The 14,838-nt window shown below is 41.3% G+C and overlaps 1 protein-coding gene across 1 annotated transcript in view; it reads left to right on the top strand.

Annotated features, from left to right (window-relative positions):
• epha4l (eph receptor A4, like) overlaps nt 1-14,838 on the top strand; it is a 42,049-nt gene that overhangs the window by 14,120 nt on the left and 13,091 nt on the right. The window contains exons 4-6 of the mRNA XM_037267355.1: nt 5,006-5,161; nt 9,738-10,073; nt 14,660-14,784. Of these exons, the coding sequence (XP_037123250.1) occupies nt 5,006-5,161; nt 9,738-10,073; nt 14,660-14,784 (617 nt within the window). The remainder of the gene's footprint in view (nt 1-5,005; nt 5,162-9,737; nt 10,074-14,659; nt 14,785-14,838) is intronic.

Genomic DNA, 14,838 nt, shown 5'->3' with positions numbered 1-14,838 from the left:
TGGCATGGGTGTAAATGTGAAATCAACAAATGATGCTTCTGTTTTCTAGTTCTGTATCTCCCCTAACATGGATGCTCTCTTCTTTAACTATGGCTCTCCTCATTTACCTCCTGTGCCCCAAGCCTCAGATTTGAAGGTGTGGTCACTCGCGTATCCGAAAGCGGTTGGGTGGAATACTTTTTATGATAAGACTATTGTCCTTTTTTTTTTTTATTTCTTAGCGTATAGTAGCTATGGAGAACTCGAGGAGGAAGTTAAGGTCTACGTGTCTATATGAAGGTGGAGTGCTTGGTACAAAGGAAGTATTCGGAACAATATCAATTCTATTCCAGCGTTATGCAATCCAAAGAATACAAAATGAGTTGGCTCCCTATTGCATTTGTGATTAAATGTTTTGGAAAGGGATAAGAAAACATTATAAAAGTCAGAATGTCATATCCTAAAGTGCATTGCATCATAGTGAATTTGAATACAATACAGAATATGGTGCTGCTTTTCAGATTTTTTCAGGTTTACATTTGTTTGCAAATTTTATTCATACATAGGGTTCGGAAATTTGCATTTAAGCAGACATTTTAATCAGGGTCGTTGGTGGCACTTGGGTGATAAATGGGTCCTGCTGCAAACACTTATAAATCATTTGATAGAAAAAAAAAATACTGGCAACCCATTGCACCTCCTGGCGCTAGCTAACATCAGCACAACTTTGGCAATTACCAACAGAACATTATTGTTAACCTTACTGTCTGTTGTTGTTGGCCTTCATTAGCGCGGGTATTAATATCATCCACGTTAATGAGTCATTAATTTTGAATCTTCTAAGATATGAGACATTTTTAGCCGCCAGGTCAAGGTTAAGACGTGTGTAGAAAGTATCATCAATCACAATGATCAGATTCGGTGACCGTGTGTCCCTCATTCATCACACTGATAGGTTTCGCCGGCCGTGTGGCTGCAAGTCTCCGTCAGGACCGGAGGCGATTAATAACCCCTTGTGACAGAATTAATGAGTTAACCTCCTCCACTCTCCTGCTGTTCCTGTGACAGATGCTAATACTCAGCAGCTAGTCAACTCACTAATCCCCACTACCAACCAGTGGCTCAGGTTGGTGGGTGTGATCGATGTAAGTCGTCCATCTATGTCAAAATAGACAGCACATCGCTCTAAGATTTAGTATGGTTTGGTAAACCCAGACAAAGAATTGCCGCCAGAGGATAAACAAAACACAACAGGACTCTAACTTGCCAACCACCTGTAGAAAAATGAAGAGTCACAAACACAAAGCGGAACATGGCATATAGTCATCTTGAATAGAGAGTGGTGGCTTCTCAAAAGCAGAGGCTCTCCTTGCCCTCGGGCCCTGAAAACCAATCGCCCTGATTTTATTTCTTTTTGAAAGCGCAGCTTTGTGTGAAGATGCTTCTTACTACCCTTCTGAAGAGTCCTCTCAGTCTGTTATGACTAAAACAGTGAGCAGGTTTTCATCACCCAAAAGAAGATGAATCACAGTCCAGAAAAAAGAAAGACAACTCTGCAGTTTTATATTGAATTTCTTTTTATCATAAGAGAGGCAATTGCTGTGTTTTGCCTATCCGGGTTATATAGTGCTGTGTGCTGGGTGTTATATTCCTGAGTCCTATTGTTGCCAAGGTTTTCTCTCAAACTCTCAATCCCTGGTGAGTACTTTGTTGTGTAGGCTGGAGAAAGGTTTACCTATACTTTGCATGCAGGTCACTCATCGTGGGCTTCCATGGGTGAGTGTGTAGGTTGATGTTTTATTTGGCATGCATCACCGTTCAAAGCCTGCTGTGTAGGATGATGCCACACAGGGAAACTTAGCTGGGTTATAGTTGAACTGCTTGTCTTGCTCTCCATATCGCTTTCTTTGTTTTTCTAGTCCATACACCATTGTCATAAAATTGTTCTTCTCGTCATGCAGCGCAACTAATTACCAGTAGACGCACCCCCAATCGCATGAACAAAACTACTCATTACATACCACAAAGCATGGGGTCTTTTCTTCCGAATGTGCTTTATTTTACAAACAACTGGGATGTGGTGGGAGGAAGCCTGACAAAAGAGAAAAGATGAGGAGTGAAAAGGATTCTAGGATAGAAAGGGGGAAGAATGTGATGTCCCACGCTATGTGGGGATTCCATCTTTTGCCTTTAGAGAATAGCGTAAGTCACCAGTCTTTTGTCCCTCTTTTTGATCTCTTAGCTTAGGGATTTGGCACCTGACAAACCATCTCTATCTAAAAGGAATCCTGCGGAGAGGAAGCCCAAAAGAGTGAAAAATATATTGAGAAAGTTAGACAATGAGTGGAGCAATAAAATGTGGGTTTGATTTTGGTGATGTCTATTAGAGTGAATAGTCTATTTGGTTAGGTTGCATAAAAAAAAAATAAAAGAAAATGAAAAAAACATTTTCTGTCACACTCACGCACATACGCACACACACACAAACACACACACATTGCAAGACTGTTGTTGTGTATGGGTTTGCCACGTTGGCCTGGACAGTAATAAATCCATCGGCTCTTAAGGGAGATTCTCCTCTAAGGCCAAGGTTTTTGGACCACCCACTGCTGCGGTTTTCTTTCCTCAGATACACTCCCTTTCCTAATAGGAAGCAAATTCCCCAGCTTTACTTAGACATCAACCTCTCTCCTCTACACTGTTCCTTTCTGTAGGGCAGCCACTGCTGTAAACAAACCCACATATGTTGACGTCACATTTTTAAACATAATTTTAAAATATCCAGGATTTAGAAACCACAGAAAAGTGATGCCAAGCCATGACTGATGGCAAACAGATTTGGATGGTGCACAAAGTTGAATGTATTATACTAGAACGATACTGGTGCATTTAGGTTTTGGAATTAAATCAAATAGTACTCTTAGTACTAATGGGAAAACTGTGACACTGAAGATTTATTGCATTTGATAAATTGTACACAGAAAATCTCACATGATGTAGAAGTAGCATATTACTTTGATAAATATTTGATATAATGATTATGTAAGGGAAAATAAAGGGGTAGGGGTAAGTTTATACTTCTTCCTACTCCTTTTTGAACATGTATATGTGGTTTTTCCTATCTAGTAATTACGAGTTAATTACTGTGTAACTTTCTCGTGTCGACATCACTGATGCTTTGCTTCTATGGTATGTTAGGGTTGTATTTTTTTTTTTTGTCCTCACAAGTGAAACTACTTATCCTAACAGTATGCTTTTCCTTTCATTTTATACATGTTCAAAATAAATACAAAACAAAGTATTCGTAAAAAAGCAGGCGGGGACTTAAGGATCATCTGAATAACTGAAGAGAAAAATCTGAAAAACTCATCAACCATGCACAGTTTGGGGTATGCTGCCCTAAAACTGTGTCTCTTTAAGAGGCTCAGACCTGAAGGCTGTGAAGCATGCAGCTCAATTAACTCTTTCTACAGCTTTTAGCTGAGGGGGACCATTTCAAACAGCTGGGTGAAGGGACTCTCAACTCAAAACATTTTTCTGGTCAGCGCACATGTACAAACTCTCAAAGCAGCTATGGCCTTTGTCACCTGAAGCGGTCACAACCCCTGAAACAACCCACCAATCCAAAGTGTCGTTCTAGTGTTGGAGCCCGGGCGTAAAGATAGATAGATAACATAAAGCACCCCCTGCCTAATCTCTCCTCTTTGTTGCAACTGTGAAAAAAAGAAATATAGGCTTCATGCACCCCTGCAGGCCACAATCAAAGAGGCCCTTAGCTTAACGTTAGGATTTACTCCAGATGAACTGAGTGGGAGTAGGCAAAGAATGGCTCAGCAGGTAGCAGCTAGCCCAGCTCACCATGCTGCGCTAATCCAGCAGCTGAAGAGGAGACGCCGCCCAATAGAGACTTTATTATGGCTTTAAGAGAGGGATTTCCCACAATTTTACTGGGTTGGCGGATCTCCTCTGCTATTTGTGTCCACTAGGATGTCAGTTGGTTGATGGAATGTGTGTTAAAAGTCTATTGGATGAGGAGAGCCTCAATTTCCAAGGCAGGGAGTATAAAGTCGAAAAGTGACAATTTGTTTTTACAGTACTTATAGGGGAGCCGCTACGTGTGGAGCAATTTGATTTCTTGTGTCTGGTAAGGCACATATATGTTGATAAACATTATCAAGGGTTGGGACAAGTGCTAGAGGAACTTATTTCAATTTGGTTTGGACCCTGATGGAGATTTGGGGCAGCAGTGGCTCAGTCTGTAAATACTCGGCTTTATGACTACAAGACCACAAGTCGAATTTCACTGCGGGTGAAAAGAAATTGCAATTTAGAGCTGGAGGGATCCTAGTCAACAAACTATCCAAAGTACACTCATTGAGCAGTTGACCAAAATCCAAACCAGTAATCTTCTCTCAATACCTTCCGTTGCACATGGCAGCCTTCTGGATCGACAGGTTATTTGGTCCAATCGCTGTTGTTACCGTCTGTGTTGCACCTTTCAGAGAATTGTTCCTTTGTCCACTTACTCTGGTGCAGTACTCGGGGTGAAATATAACCTCGATGGCCTCCCCCGACCTCTATAAAAACTAAAAGACGGTGGAGAAACTCCTTGAAAGAAGAGCCCCCCCAATCAAAATGTCACTGAAGAGAAAGGAGAGCACTGTTGCCAAAAGGAGTGTTAGGGTGGCGAACCATTTCACATGGACTTGTGTGTGTGTGTGTGTGTGTGTGTGCATGAATGTGTGTGAGCATGTGTTACCATATACCATATGATGTCAAGTGCAATGTTATAGCAACTGTTGCTTCACAGATCACCGCAAATCTCTTTTTAAAAAAAACAAATCCTCACTTTGCCGACTTTTATCAATCGATTCAAAATCTTGCTTGCGTAGATTTTCTTTGCAAAGCTCATCTTGCTAGTGAATTGTATCAACCCTTTTTGACAATCCTTGCTCCTCTTAGAGGTAAAACCACAGCATACCATCAATCACACCTTACCATAAAAATTCTGTTCTTTCCCTTTTAGCCTGTAAGATTGGTTACTACCGTGCCCTGGCGACCGATGGTGTCTGTTCCAAGTGTCCGCTCCATAGCTACTCTGTCAGAGAGGGCTCCACATCTTGCGTCTGCGACAAGGGATACTTCCGCTCTGAAACCGACCCAGCCTCAATGCCCTGCACCCGTAAGTACATCAAAGTTTTATATGTCAATATAAAGCTACACACACATACTGCTTCTGCTACAGTAATAAATTATTCTATGCAATGTTAACCCGAGGTCGCCATATTTCTAAAGGCTGGCGCGGGCTGTTTTCGAAGATGTATTTTGACTTCAAGTTGTACTTAGTAATCGGTCACAGTACTTGACATCCAAACCGGGTACAAACTGATACATTCCAGATTCATTTTTCCACAGGCACTGCAAAACAGGAGATGAGCGTGAGAGAGTATGACAAAATAGAGAGCAAAGTAAAATAGATTCCTTTTTGTTCCTCTCTTGGACTTCATTTTTCTTGATCCAGCAGCATGAGTCAGTTATTCTATTATTCCATGCCAAACTCACAATGATTGGTGTAACAAATTCCACTGAGAATCATGCATTCTCCTGATACTTCTTTCTTTCGAGACTTCTCCCCCCTCTGAGTCATGGTACTTGGAGTTTGTATTGGTAGAAATGTACACTAAGAAAAAGTATCAACCCACAAAAGAAAAAGGCCCTTTCCCTTGCTGGACAGGAAATCACAGCAATTTTGCTTCCATATGACAGATGTTTATGTCTGACTGAGTATGTGTCATAAAGCAATTCCTACCAACCAAAACATCTGTTAAGTTGCTTTGCTCATGGCTGGCTCACCATTAGGCCCGAATGACCTGTCAAGTTCCTGTGGATTCATCAGTCAGCTCAACAGTTTATTGGATCAGACAAGAGGCAGATTCCTAGACTCTCTGAGCTGAAACAAATCCAAATGGTTAAATGACTGCCTTAGCGTTTGATAAATATGCAATCAAGCGCTGCTTAAAGTATAAGATTTTTTTGCAATGAAGCAGTGTGTTTGTAATAGCCTGATTTGAAGTTTTTAATAGCCCAATTAATTATTTGAATAACAGAGAACATAATATACTTTTTTTATTTCTTGTATGTTTTTCATTTAAAAATCTATTTAATTGTATCCCAATGTAATTAAATAAAATGGTAAGTCCTCCAAAGCCCATTTTGTGGCATCACTTAGACGAAGTTGCTGGCTGACTTGGTCCCCATTGTCCTGTTAGTCAGTGTGGCATTCAACTGTGGCTGCTGCAAGCAACAGCTGCCATAGCTCATTACTTGGCTGCTTTTATTGGACCGTGCATCGCAATCTTCTGCGTTCCAAACTGCAACCGACCTTTGGCCCCCGCTTCGTCAGCCGCTCAACATTTGATCTTTGAACCATCCATCCACCGTTTGTCGTCTGCTTTTTTCCTTCAGCATTTTGTTTTTGCTTCTCAGTCCGATGTGTAATTATAGCTGTCACTCACATTACCCTCAACATCCCACAATTTGGTGTCTTCCTCTCAACACTCACTTAAAAACATTTGGGGTATTTTTCTTTCTTTCTGGTGTTTAAATGGGGATGGAAAAATCATTTGGCTAAGGGTCTGTCATCACAAAATTGTGGCTCTTAAATTTAGGGTCTAAATGAGGTTTTTTTCAGTCTTTGTGCGTTCGAACATCCATCACTGCATTCCCGATGCTTTTAAACTAGGCATGTACTATTGTGCAAGGACACAAATTCATAGTTTCTCTGTTATTGCTGCTTTTTTTTTTTTTTTTAATGAAAAGATTGTTTCTTGACATCCATGGGAAATGAAACCTCAATAATGTTTCATTTTTGTATCTTTCATCTTTCCAAAAACAAGATCAGGTTACTTTTGCAAATTCCTCAAGTAGGTAGAGTCAAGTGAACTGTGCAGCTTAGCCAGGACAGACCGCATAATGTTCCGGGTAGAGTACGCAGTTGCAGCAATGCTTATATATACAGTACACACTTCCATAAAACTACACATACACTCAACGCATAGCAGTAATGAAGGCCATAGACGGCCACTCCTGGGACTTGGTTAGTTCGCTGCCTGCTGGTTATAAGGAGGGGGTGTTCTACAATTTGGGGTTTCTTCTGGCCCTTGATGTGTTTCTCAGATTTTTCCCAGTTTTCTTAGTGGTGGTTTGGCTTTGAGGAAAGAAGATGGAATGGGGAAGCCCCAAGGGGAGCATTGAATATATCCCAGATGGATTGCAGTTGTGGAGTTTGATGCTCAGGCCAATTTTGCCCTCTCTCCACTTTGGACCTGCACAACACTCAGCTAACAAATACTGATAGGAAGAGACAGGAGGGAAAAAAAGGTAGACAACGAAAAGAGGTGGGGGCATGTGAAGGGAGACGTTTAAGAGTAAAAATGAGAAAGACAGATGAAGCATGGGCTGACAGGAAAGAAAGAACTAATGCTTGAAGCAAATTGCATGCCCATAAACGGATGAAACGGTGGGGAGGGGGAAGCTTTTACTTAAACTTTATTTTGGCCAAACTTTTGAACGTGTGACTATGTATGAAGGCCTTATTGACTGGATGTTGGTCCACAAACTCCTTTCCTTCACTACACACGCTCTTGGGATTAATTAAAAAGTGTCACTCACAGTCAACAACTCTCCGACTCTCCCTTGCTCCCATTGGTGCATTCTAGGAGAGCGACAGGTTTTGCTTAAAATAGCATTGAGAAGCAGTGACGTGTGAAGCAAGAAACCCTACACATCTGTCCCCTTGGAAAGTTAGACACTTATAATGCTCAATTTAGACTACAGTAGTATTAAAGCAGAAATAATATTCTTTGGCAGAGAACTTAAAAACAGATGGATAGTGAAATTACAGCACATTGTTAAATATAGAATTGGACAGGGAGTTTAGTTGAGCCTAACAAGTTGACACAGGCTCTATTATAATCACAGTTGGATGTAGGCGCCTTAATTTAGAAACGCCATCTATAACTCCTACTAATGAAAAGTGGGTGTGGAAGAGAAAATATGAGGGAGGTGTGTGGGGACAGTGCCTATTATAATTTTTAAATGAGATTTGTAATATTTGTTGATGTTGTTGCTAAAAGGCTGATCGTAAGACCATCTAGGATTTTCACTCATGCCATTCATTTCTGCCGCTTTCCTCGAGTCATGGTCTGCTCATACAAAGGCTGAAACGAACACTTTTTTTTAATAATCTGTCAATTATTTTGTCGATTAATCGGATCATTTTAATTCCCATCCCTTTAATAAAAAAAAACCAAGACATTATTTCAAATAAATAGTTCAGAAAATATTAATTATAATTCAGTTACTGGTTTGATCCAGAATATTTACTGTTTAGAGGTTGAAATTCTGAGCATTTGCGCATCATTTAATTGAAAATTATATCAAAGTGATTAATTTATTATCAAAAACTTTTGGTTAATTAATTAATTGAATAATCATTGCTTAGTGATCAATTTCCAAAGCCTATTCAACATCTCCCTTCCTTCTACATCTGGTCAACTTTCCAAAGTTTTGAGTGCAACTACTACATACTGTCCACAGACTTTTCCAAATACACTATTGATGAACTTGCTCTTTTTAATTCGGCAGTATTTGTCCACACATAGTACCCCCCCCCCCCCAAGGCATTTATAGCCTCCGTCTCACTATGTCTCAGTGACATATTTCAGTGTCATTGTGCTACTCTAAAAATAACACAGATAATTAATTTCCTTTGCAAATGATTAGTCAGCCAACTGACTAGCTTTCATATTTCAGCGTGCATCGATCCCCCCCAGCGCGCACGCCAGCGCTTCATTAGTCAGAGGGAGATGGAGAGAGGGCAGGGAGAGTTAAGTCAATTACTGAATCTTATGTTTGAAAGCAACACACAGAAAAACATTCATTAAAGTGGAGCTGACATGTAAATTGAAATTGATGATGAGGGGAAGCTGTGTCACATCTGCATTGCCGCTTGCATAAACATAAAAGGACAGTTTGTAGACTCAAGATCAAACAGTTGGGGTGGTGGTAGGGTAGGAGGGGTGCTTGAGAATGAGGTCCAACACAAACATCATCTGCAGTTATTGTTGGCAGCCATAAAAGCAATCTGTTAGATACCGACTGGTATTTTGCAGTCTGCTGCTGATTCGACACTTGAAAAAAAATCTTTCGGTTGATTAAATTTCAGTTAATTGGAACCTCCCATGCTTTGATAGACAGGACATTACAAAGATATTCAAGAAGCTTCAGATCTTGATTTAAAGGACAAGCCAATTTAACGTCGAATATACAGTCACTCATGATATTAAGTGTGACAGCCCTGTGATTTATACTGTGATTAAAATGTGCCATTGGAATTCACTAAACGTGTATCAATATTATTAGTTATGCAAAATCCAAAACGTCCTGTGATACCATAGAATTTCAATGAAATTACTTTTTTCGGAATGAATTAAATAATAGAGCATTCATTTCTTGAAGCAGAATTTGTAATATAGGTCTATTCGGATTGTGTAGCCGTACCCGCATCATAAATAGGCAAGCTGATTTATTATGAAAGAGTGTTTCCCAAGCTGTTGCAACAACCAATTTGTTGTAAAGATATACCATAATGCCTTCTTCTCCACTTCAACAGTGACCGCAGGAACATTTTGTTGTAACTCGGTACCTGCTTAGCATTTCGCCCAACAGTTTTTTCTAACCACCAACTTTCTCTCTAGGGCCTCCGACAGCACCGCTCCACCTCATTTCCAATGTGAACGAGACTTCTGTCAACCTGGAGTGGAGCGCGCCAAGGAACTCAGGAGGACGACAGGATCTGACCTACAACATAGTTTGTAAACGCTGCGGGCCCGATGGGCGACGCTGTCAACCCTGCGGCAACGCCATCCACTTTAGCCCCCAGCAGCTGAGTCTGAAGGGAACCAGGGTGTCCATCAACGAACTGCAGGCCCACACTAACTACACCTTCGAGGTGTGGGCGGTAAATGGCGTCTCGCCACAAAGCCCCGGGCCGGAACAGGCAGTGTCTGTGACCGTCACCACCAACCAGGCCGGTAAGCTAATCAGACATGGGTTGATTGAGTTTGTGGGAGGAGAATGTCTTTGAAAAGCCTGAGGGAAGTGTTCAAGTCCAACATTACTATTAATGGAAGGAAGACGATGCCTCAGCCTGCTGTTTTTGGACAATATCAGCAAATAACTGAGAAAATACATTTGTTTGAACACATTTTACACATTACAGGAGGGATCAAATCTGAAGAGCCTATTAGCAGAACATTCACTTGTGTCTACCTGAAGGAGTACATTTTATACTATGCCCATATGTGATGATTCTGCTTTTTGGTGGTTATAATAATCTGCAATACAAAACAACATGATTAAAGATGAGAATGATTTGGGTGAGAGCTGGAGGATGTGTCGGATGATGGATTCCTTTCAGCGTGAAATTATTTTCTGCAATATTCCTTCTTGAATTTTGCATAATTATGCATATGAAGCCCCGGATAGTGCAAGCGACAAGGTGCTATATTTAGAGCTGGAGCTAATGGATTAGATGAGTTGTGTTGATCCACTTAAGGCGTCCTTACAAATGCTTTCGAGAAATTGTTTGTGTAATTAAAGCACAATACATCCAACAATGCACCATCTCTTGTGCTCAAGAGCGGCCCTTTAAGCTCAGGGATGCATTCAGAGCCACTGCTGGTTTTGTCATTAAGCCATTTTGTGACTGGTTGTTGTGCAAATGGATTTTATAGCCCTGGTGCTTTCTCGTCATCCCTCCTTGCTCTCCATCACTTAAAGCTGATCATTACTTTGGTCTCGTTTACTGTTCTGCTCTTGGGTGGCAAGCTAAGTGCCCCTTTTGTGTCACTTTTTATCACTAATTTCCATCCCTGGGAAAAGTGAATGTCTTGGATGCAGTTCGGACTAGCAATTTGAGGACACAGTGGCTTGATTTATCAGCTGGGGTCAGGAAAATAGAGATGAATGGCTGTGCTGCCTGTGGGAGAGCTGAGAGCACTGCCAGACAGCCTTGTGTAGGATCTGTAATGGAGTGCACCTCTGAGTCAAGGCCGAGGGTTTACACTGGTGGGACAGGGTGGCCGCATTGGTGCGCAACTGCGCAAAACAATCTAAAAAAACATGCACTCTCTCACACTTGGAATCGGACTGAAGCACACAAAGTGAGGTCTGTCTGATTTAAGTAGCCTCCAAGTTTTATGATACAGATGTTGCCTTTGGCTTGTCACTAGTGCATGTTTCCCAACTGTTCCATAGGATTAGTCAGAAGGCACTTGTAGCTGTGTAGTGTGTGCGGATGTGAAAAGCGAGATACAGTTAGGAGACCATCAGCATTTGCCCCTCAAACAATGTTGCCTATGTGTCCATGTCTCCTTTAGTATGTGTGCCTTTGCCTGTGCCTGTGTGTGTGTTAAAGAGGATATCTCCAGAATGATTGGATTTCTTTCCGCTAATGCTCACTAGAGGCTTTGGAATCTCTGGTTTCAGCCTCTAGTAATACAGCTCGTCATCTGCGGCTGTCCCTTTCACCGTGCTGCCTTCCTTCATCCAGACACGGTGGATTACTCATTTATTATGATAGATTTATTAGGATTTATAACTGCCGGGGAAAAGACGGCCCAGCCTCCGCTGCCTCCCCATTAAAGTTCGAATTTCAGTCGCTAAGGAAAAGGTGAGGGGGGCAGATTAGAATGAAGGAACACTCATGGTTTTCTGTCTACAAAGAAAATGAATGGAGGTTTTCAGAGAACCACGCCAAAGGAAAATTAACACATTAGCACTGTTGATTGCGTGTGCATGAATCTGTAACTGGATGTGTGAGTCTTTGCCAGGACGTGAACAAACCCAGAGGCATAAATCAGTGGGGGTGTAACCCCATCACCCGGACTGCAAGAGGAGGGAAAGGGTGATGGAGACTTTGCTTGTTGGGGGAATAAGCTTTGAACTGACCCCTGGCTGTAAAAGGAGGTGTTTTCCCCCCTTCATGGGATCAAACACTTTGTGTGTGTGCATTGTAACAAAAACAGAAAAAAAAACATTCAAAATGGAGGTGTTTATGTCTTGATAATAAACTCTTGGCAGTTTTAGGTGCCAAAACCTGAATCAGAGCATGAGAAAGTGTCTGCGTGGGGGGCTTGGCTTGTCTGTCAGTGAACATGTGTGTGAGTGAGTTTCCATCTCGCTGGCAAAACGGACATGTGCAAATGTGTTTGGGGAGATGGAAGCACCCGTTACATTGGGTGGGAAAGGATCATGTAAGCAGAAGCCATTTTCTTGACACTGTGAAATACAGCTCCCTCCCCAGTTTTTTTTTCCCTTGGTGACAGCAAAACTGAGGGACTCCAATCTGGCAGCCGGGATTCAATCTGGCAACCACATGTGCTCACCAGCATCTCTTTCTCGCTCTCTTTCTTTTTTTTTTAAACTGTAATCAACTGCATATTTGCGCAACAGCTTGCGCTAACCACATATAGAATCCTCGACGCTGTACAAAATGATTAACATGATTGCAAAGTCAAACCCTCAACAAACTGTATTTTATGTGGAGGAAAAATCATGACAAATGCAAACCCAATGCAAATATTCCCTGTAATGTATCATAGGTGTCACGTCCCAAATGATTGCCTCAAGAGAAGCTTCTTGATTTAGGAGAGGCTTGTTTTGGTTACATGGTTGAAAACTAGTTCAAATGTATTCGTATATTGACTATATGACTTCAATATTTCATAAAAGACAAGTCACTTATTTCTTGTCAGGGCTGTTTGCGGTATCACGTGGGGAATTCTCAGGAGGGACCACTCAAAGGTCTACTCATCTTCATCCTCACATTAGTTGAAGGAGAAATAAAAATGCAACAAGAGATGCAGAACACAATTAAATTGCAATATCTGTCATCTTTGGAGCAAAGATGGATGTGTGGATTACTTGAGTGGAATGAAGGTCAGTTTCGTAGCTGAAGTGTCCTCGACCAGTCCCGCGGGGGGGCTTCAAATTGGCTCTCCCCGGCTGGGTAAGATTGATCGAGGGATACAAATGGCCGCCATCTAATTGTTTAACAGAGATGCAACACATTAGGCCGACACAACCTTGGGTTAATCCATTTACCAAGAGACGTCTGCAATCCCAAACCTCTTCATCTCCATCTCAGCTCCCACCAGTCCCTCTGAAAATGCCCCCTCCTGCTTTTGCGTCGCCCCCTGAAATTCAATCCGTGGCTGGTGCTTGAATTCCAAGCCTGTTTGAACTCAATCCGCTGCTAAAAGCAGGGTTTTATTCGCGTAAGCTTAAATACTCAGTTCCCTGGAGCCTCCGGTCTATGTGATGAGAATGTATATCATGTCATAGATAATCCAATCGTGATCGCTGGATGATAAACCCCTCATTAATCACTCCACTGTAATGTTTTAAAAGACAGACTGTCTGAAATTAGGACGGTTACAATGTCACTTAGAGGCACAGGTCCAAAAAAGTATTCTATATAAACCTTTAAGGTGTAATAAAATGCTGCTTGGTTGGCAGAAATATCAAAATGTGCTTTAAGTTGCTGCAGAATTTTTTCTAGTTCGGTTCTATTTTCTAGTCTACTTTTTAAAGTATTTTTGAATGCCAATGAGAAGAATCTATATTTTCCTTTGTAGCACTGGGTTTGTATACATGCCAACTGCCACGTTTTTGTGACATTAAAAAAATGAGAAAATAAGAAATAAAATAAAATAAAATCACCCTAACTGTTACCTCTAACTTGTTTAGCGCAGTTAAGGGCAAAACGATGTTTATTTTCACCTCCCCTTTCAGGAAGAATTATTTTTGTTTTCAATTGTGCTGTAAAGATTATTTATAGCTCAAATCAACCAACAATTAAAACGCAAAACAATTTGAAATGATTTAGCTTCCTCTATTTTCTATACCACAACAAAAAAACACTTTGCATTTGAACATGCTTGTGTCAACTTTATTTTCCGCTGCATGACCCAGTTTTAATATTGCCGCGCTCCCTGTAGATACAAGTTTGATTTGTGCGTCAAAGACATACCGAAGGGTGGGTTCAAGAGTGAGCCATTATCTGTGCTTTAACCTTCATGTGTTAAAGGCGCCCAAATGCAGATAGCTCTGTTACTTGAATTATGGCCTTATTATCAGCTGCTGCAGAAATGGCTCGGGATAAGATCGCTCTGTGGCGCTTTAATGAAAACCAATTGATTTGGTCCCTTGAAGAAAAAAAAAAGGCAAAAGACTGAGCCAATTTTTTGTGCTTTTCCGGGGCGCACTTTGTAGCATCACAGGGTTTTCCCAAGGTGACCTGCAGATATGCGGAATATCAAGATTTTTATTACTTTGCCACCTTGTCTGGGTGGCTGTCAGCTAAGGGAATATTGGATCGGTTGTATGCATTCCTACCATCAGCAATATATTATATTATTAATCTTGCCATGTGGTTTTACAGCATCTCTTTTTCAATAAAAGCCAAAAACCAAACTCAAGTGAACGTCTTGTGGTGTCAAGGATAAAAGAGCTGAAGATTTAAGAGGGAAAGAGAAACAGACTTATTGTCTCCAAGGCTGCAGCATGAAAGACAAGTTGAAAACAGCAGCTTCAAATTGCTTTTTCTCTTCCACAGCTCCCTCCCCGGTAACATCTGTCCAAGCCAAGAACATCACAAGACACACCATCTCGCTGGTGTGGCAACCTCCGCAACGAGCCAATGGGGTGATCCTCGAGTACGAGGTCAAGTACTACGAAAAGGTAAGTGGTTGAAACATTGGCAAATTGCCCGCTATTGTTTTGAAGTTGCTTCGA

Source organism: Syngnathus acus, chromosome 13 (assembly GCF_901709675.1).
Source record: "Syngnathus acus chromosome 13, fSynAcu1.2, whole genome shotgun sequence".
Lineage (NCBI taxonomy): Eukaryota > Metazoa > Chordata > Actinopteri > Syngnathiformes > Syngnathidae > Syngnathus > Syngnathus acus.
Note: the sequence above shows the minus strand (reverse complement) of the source record. Positions and strands in the feature narration are given on the sequence as shown.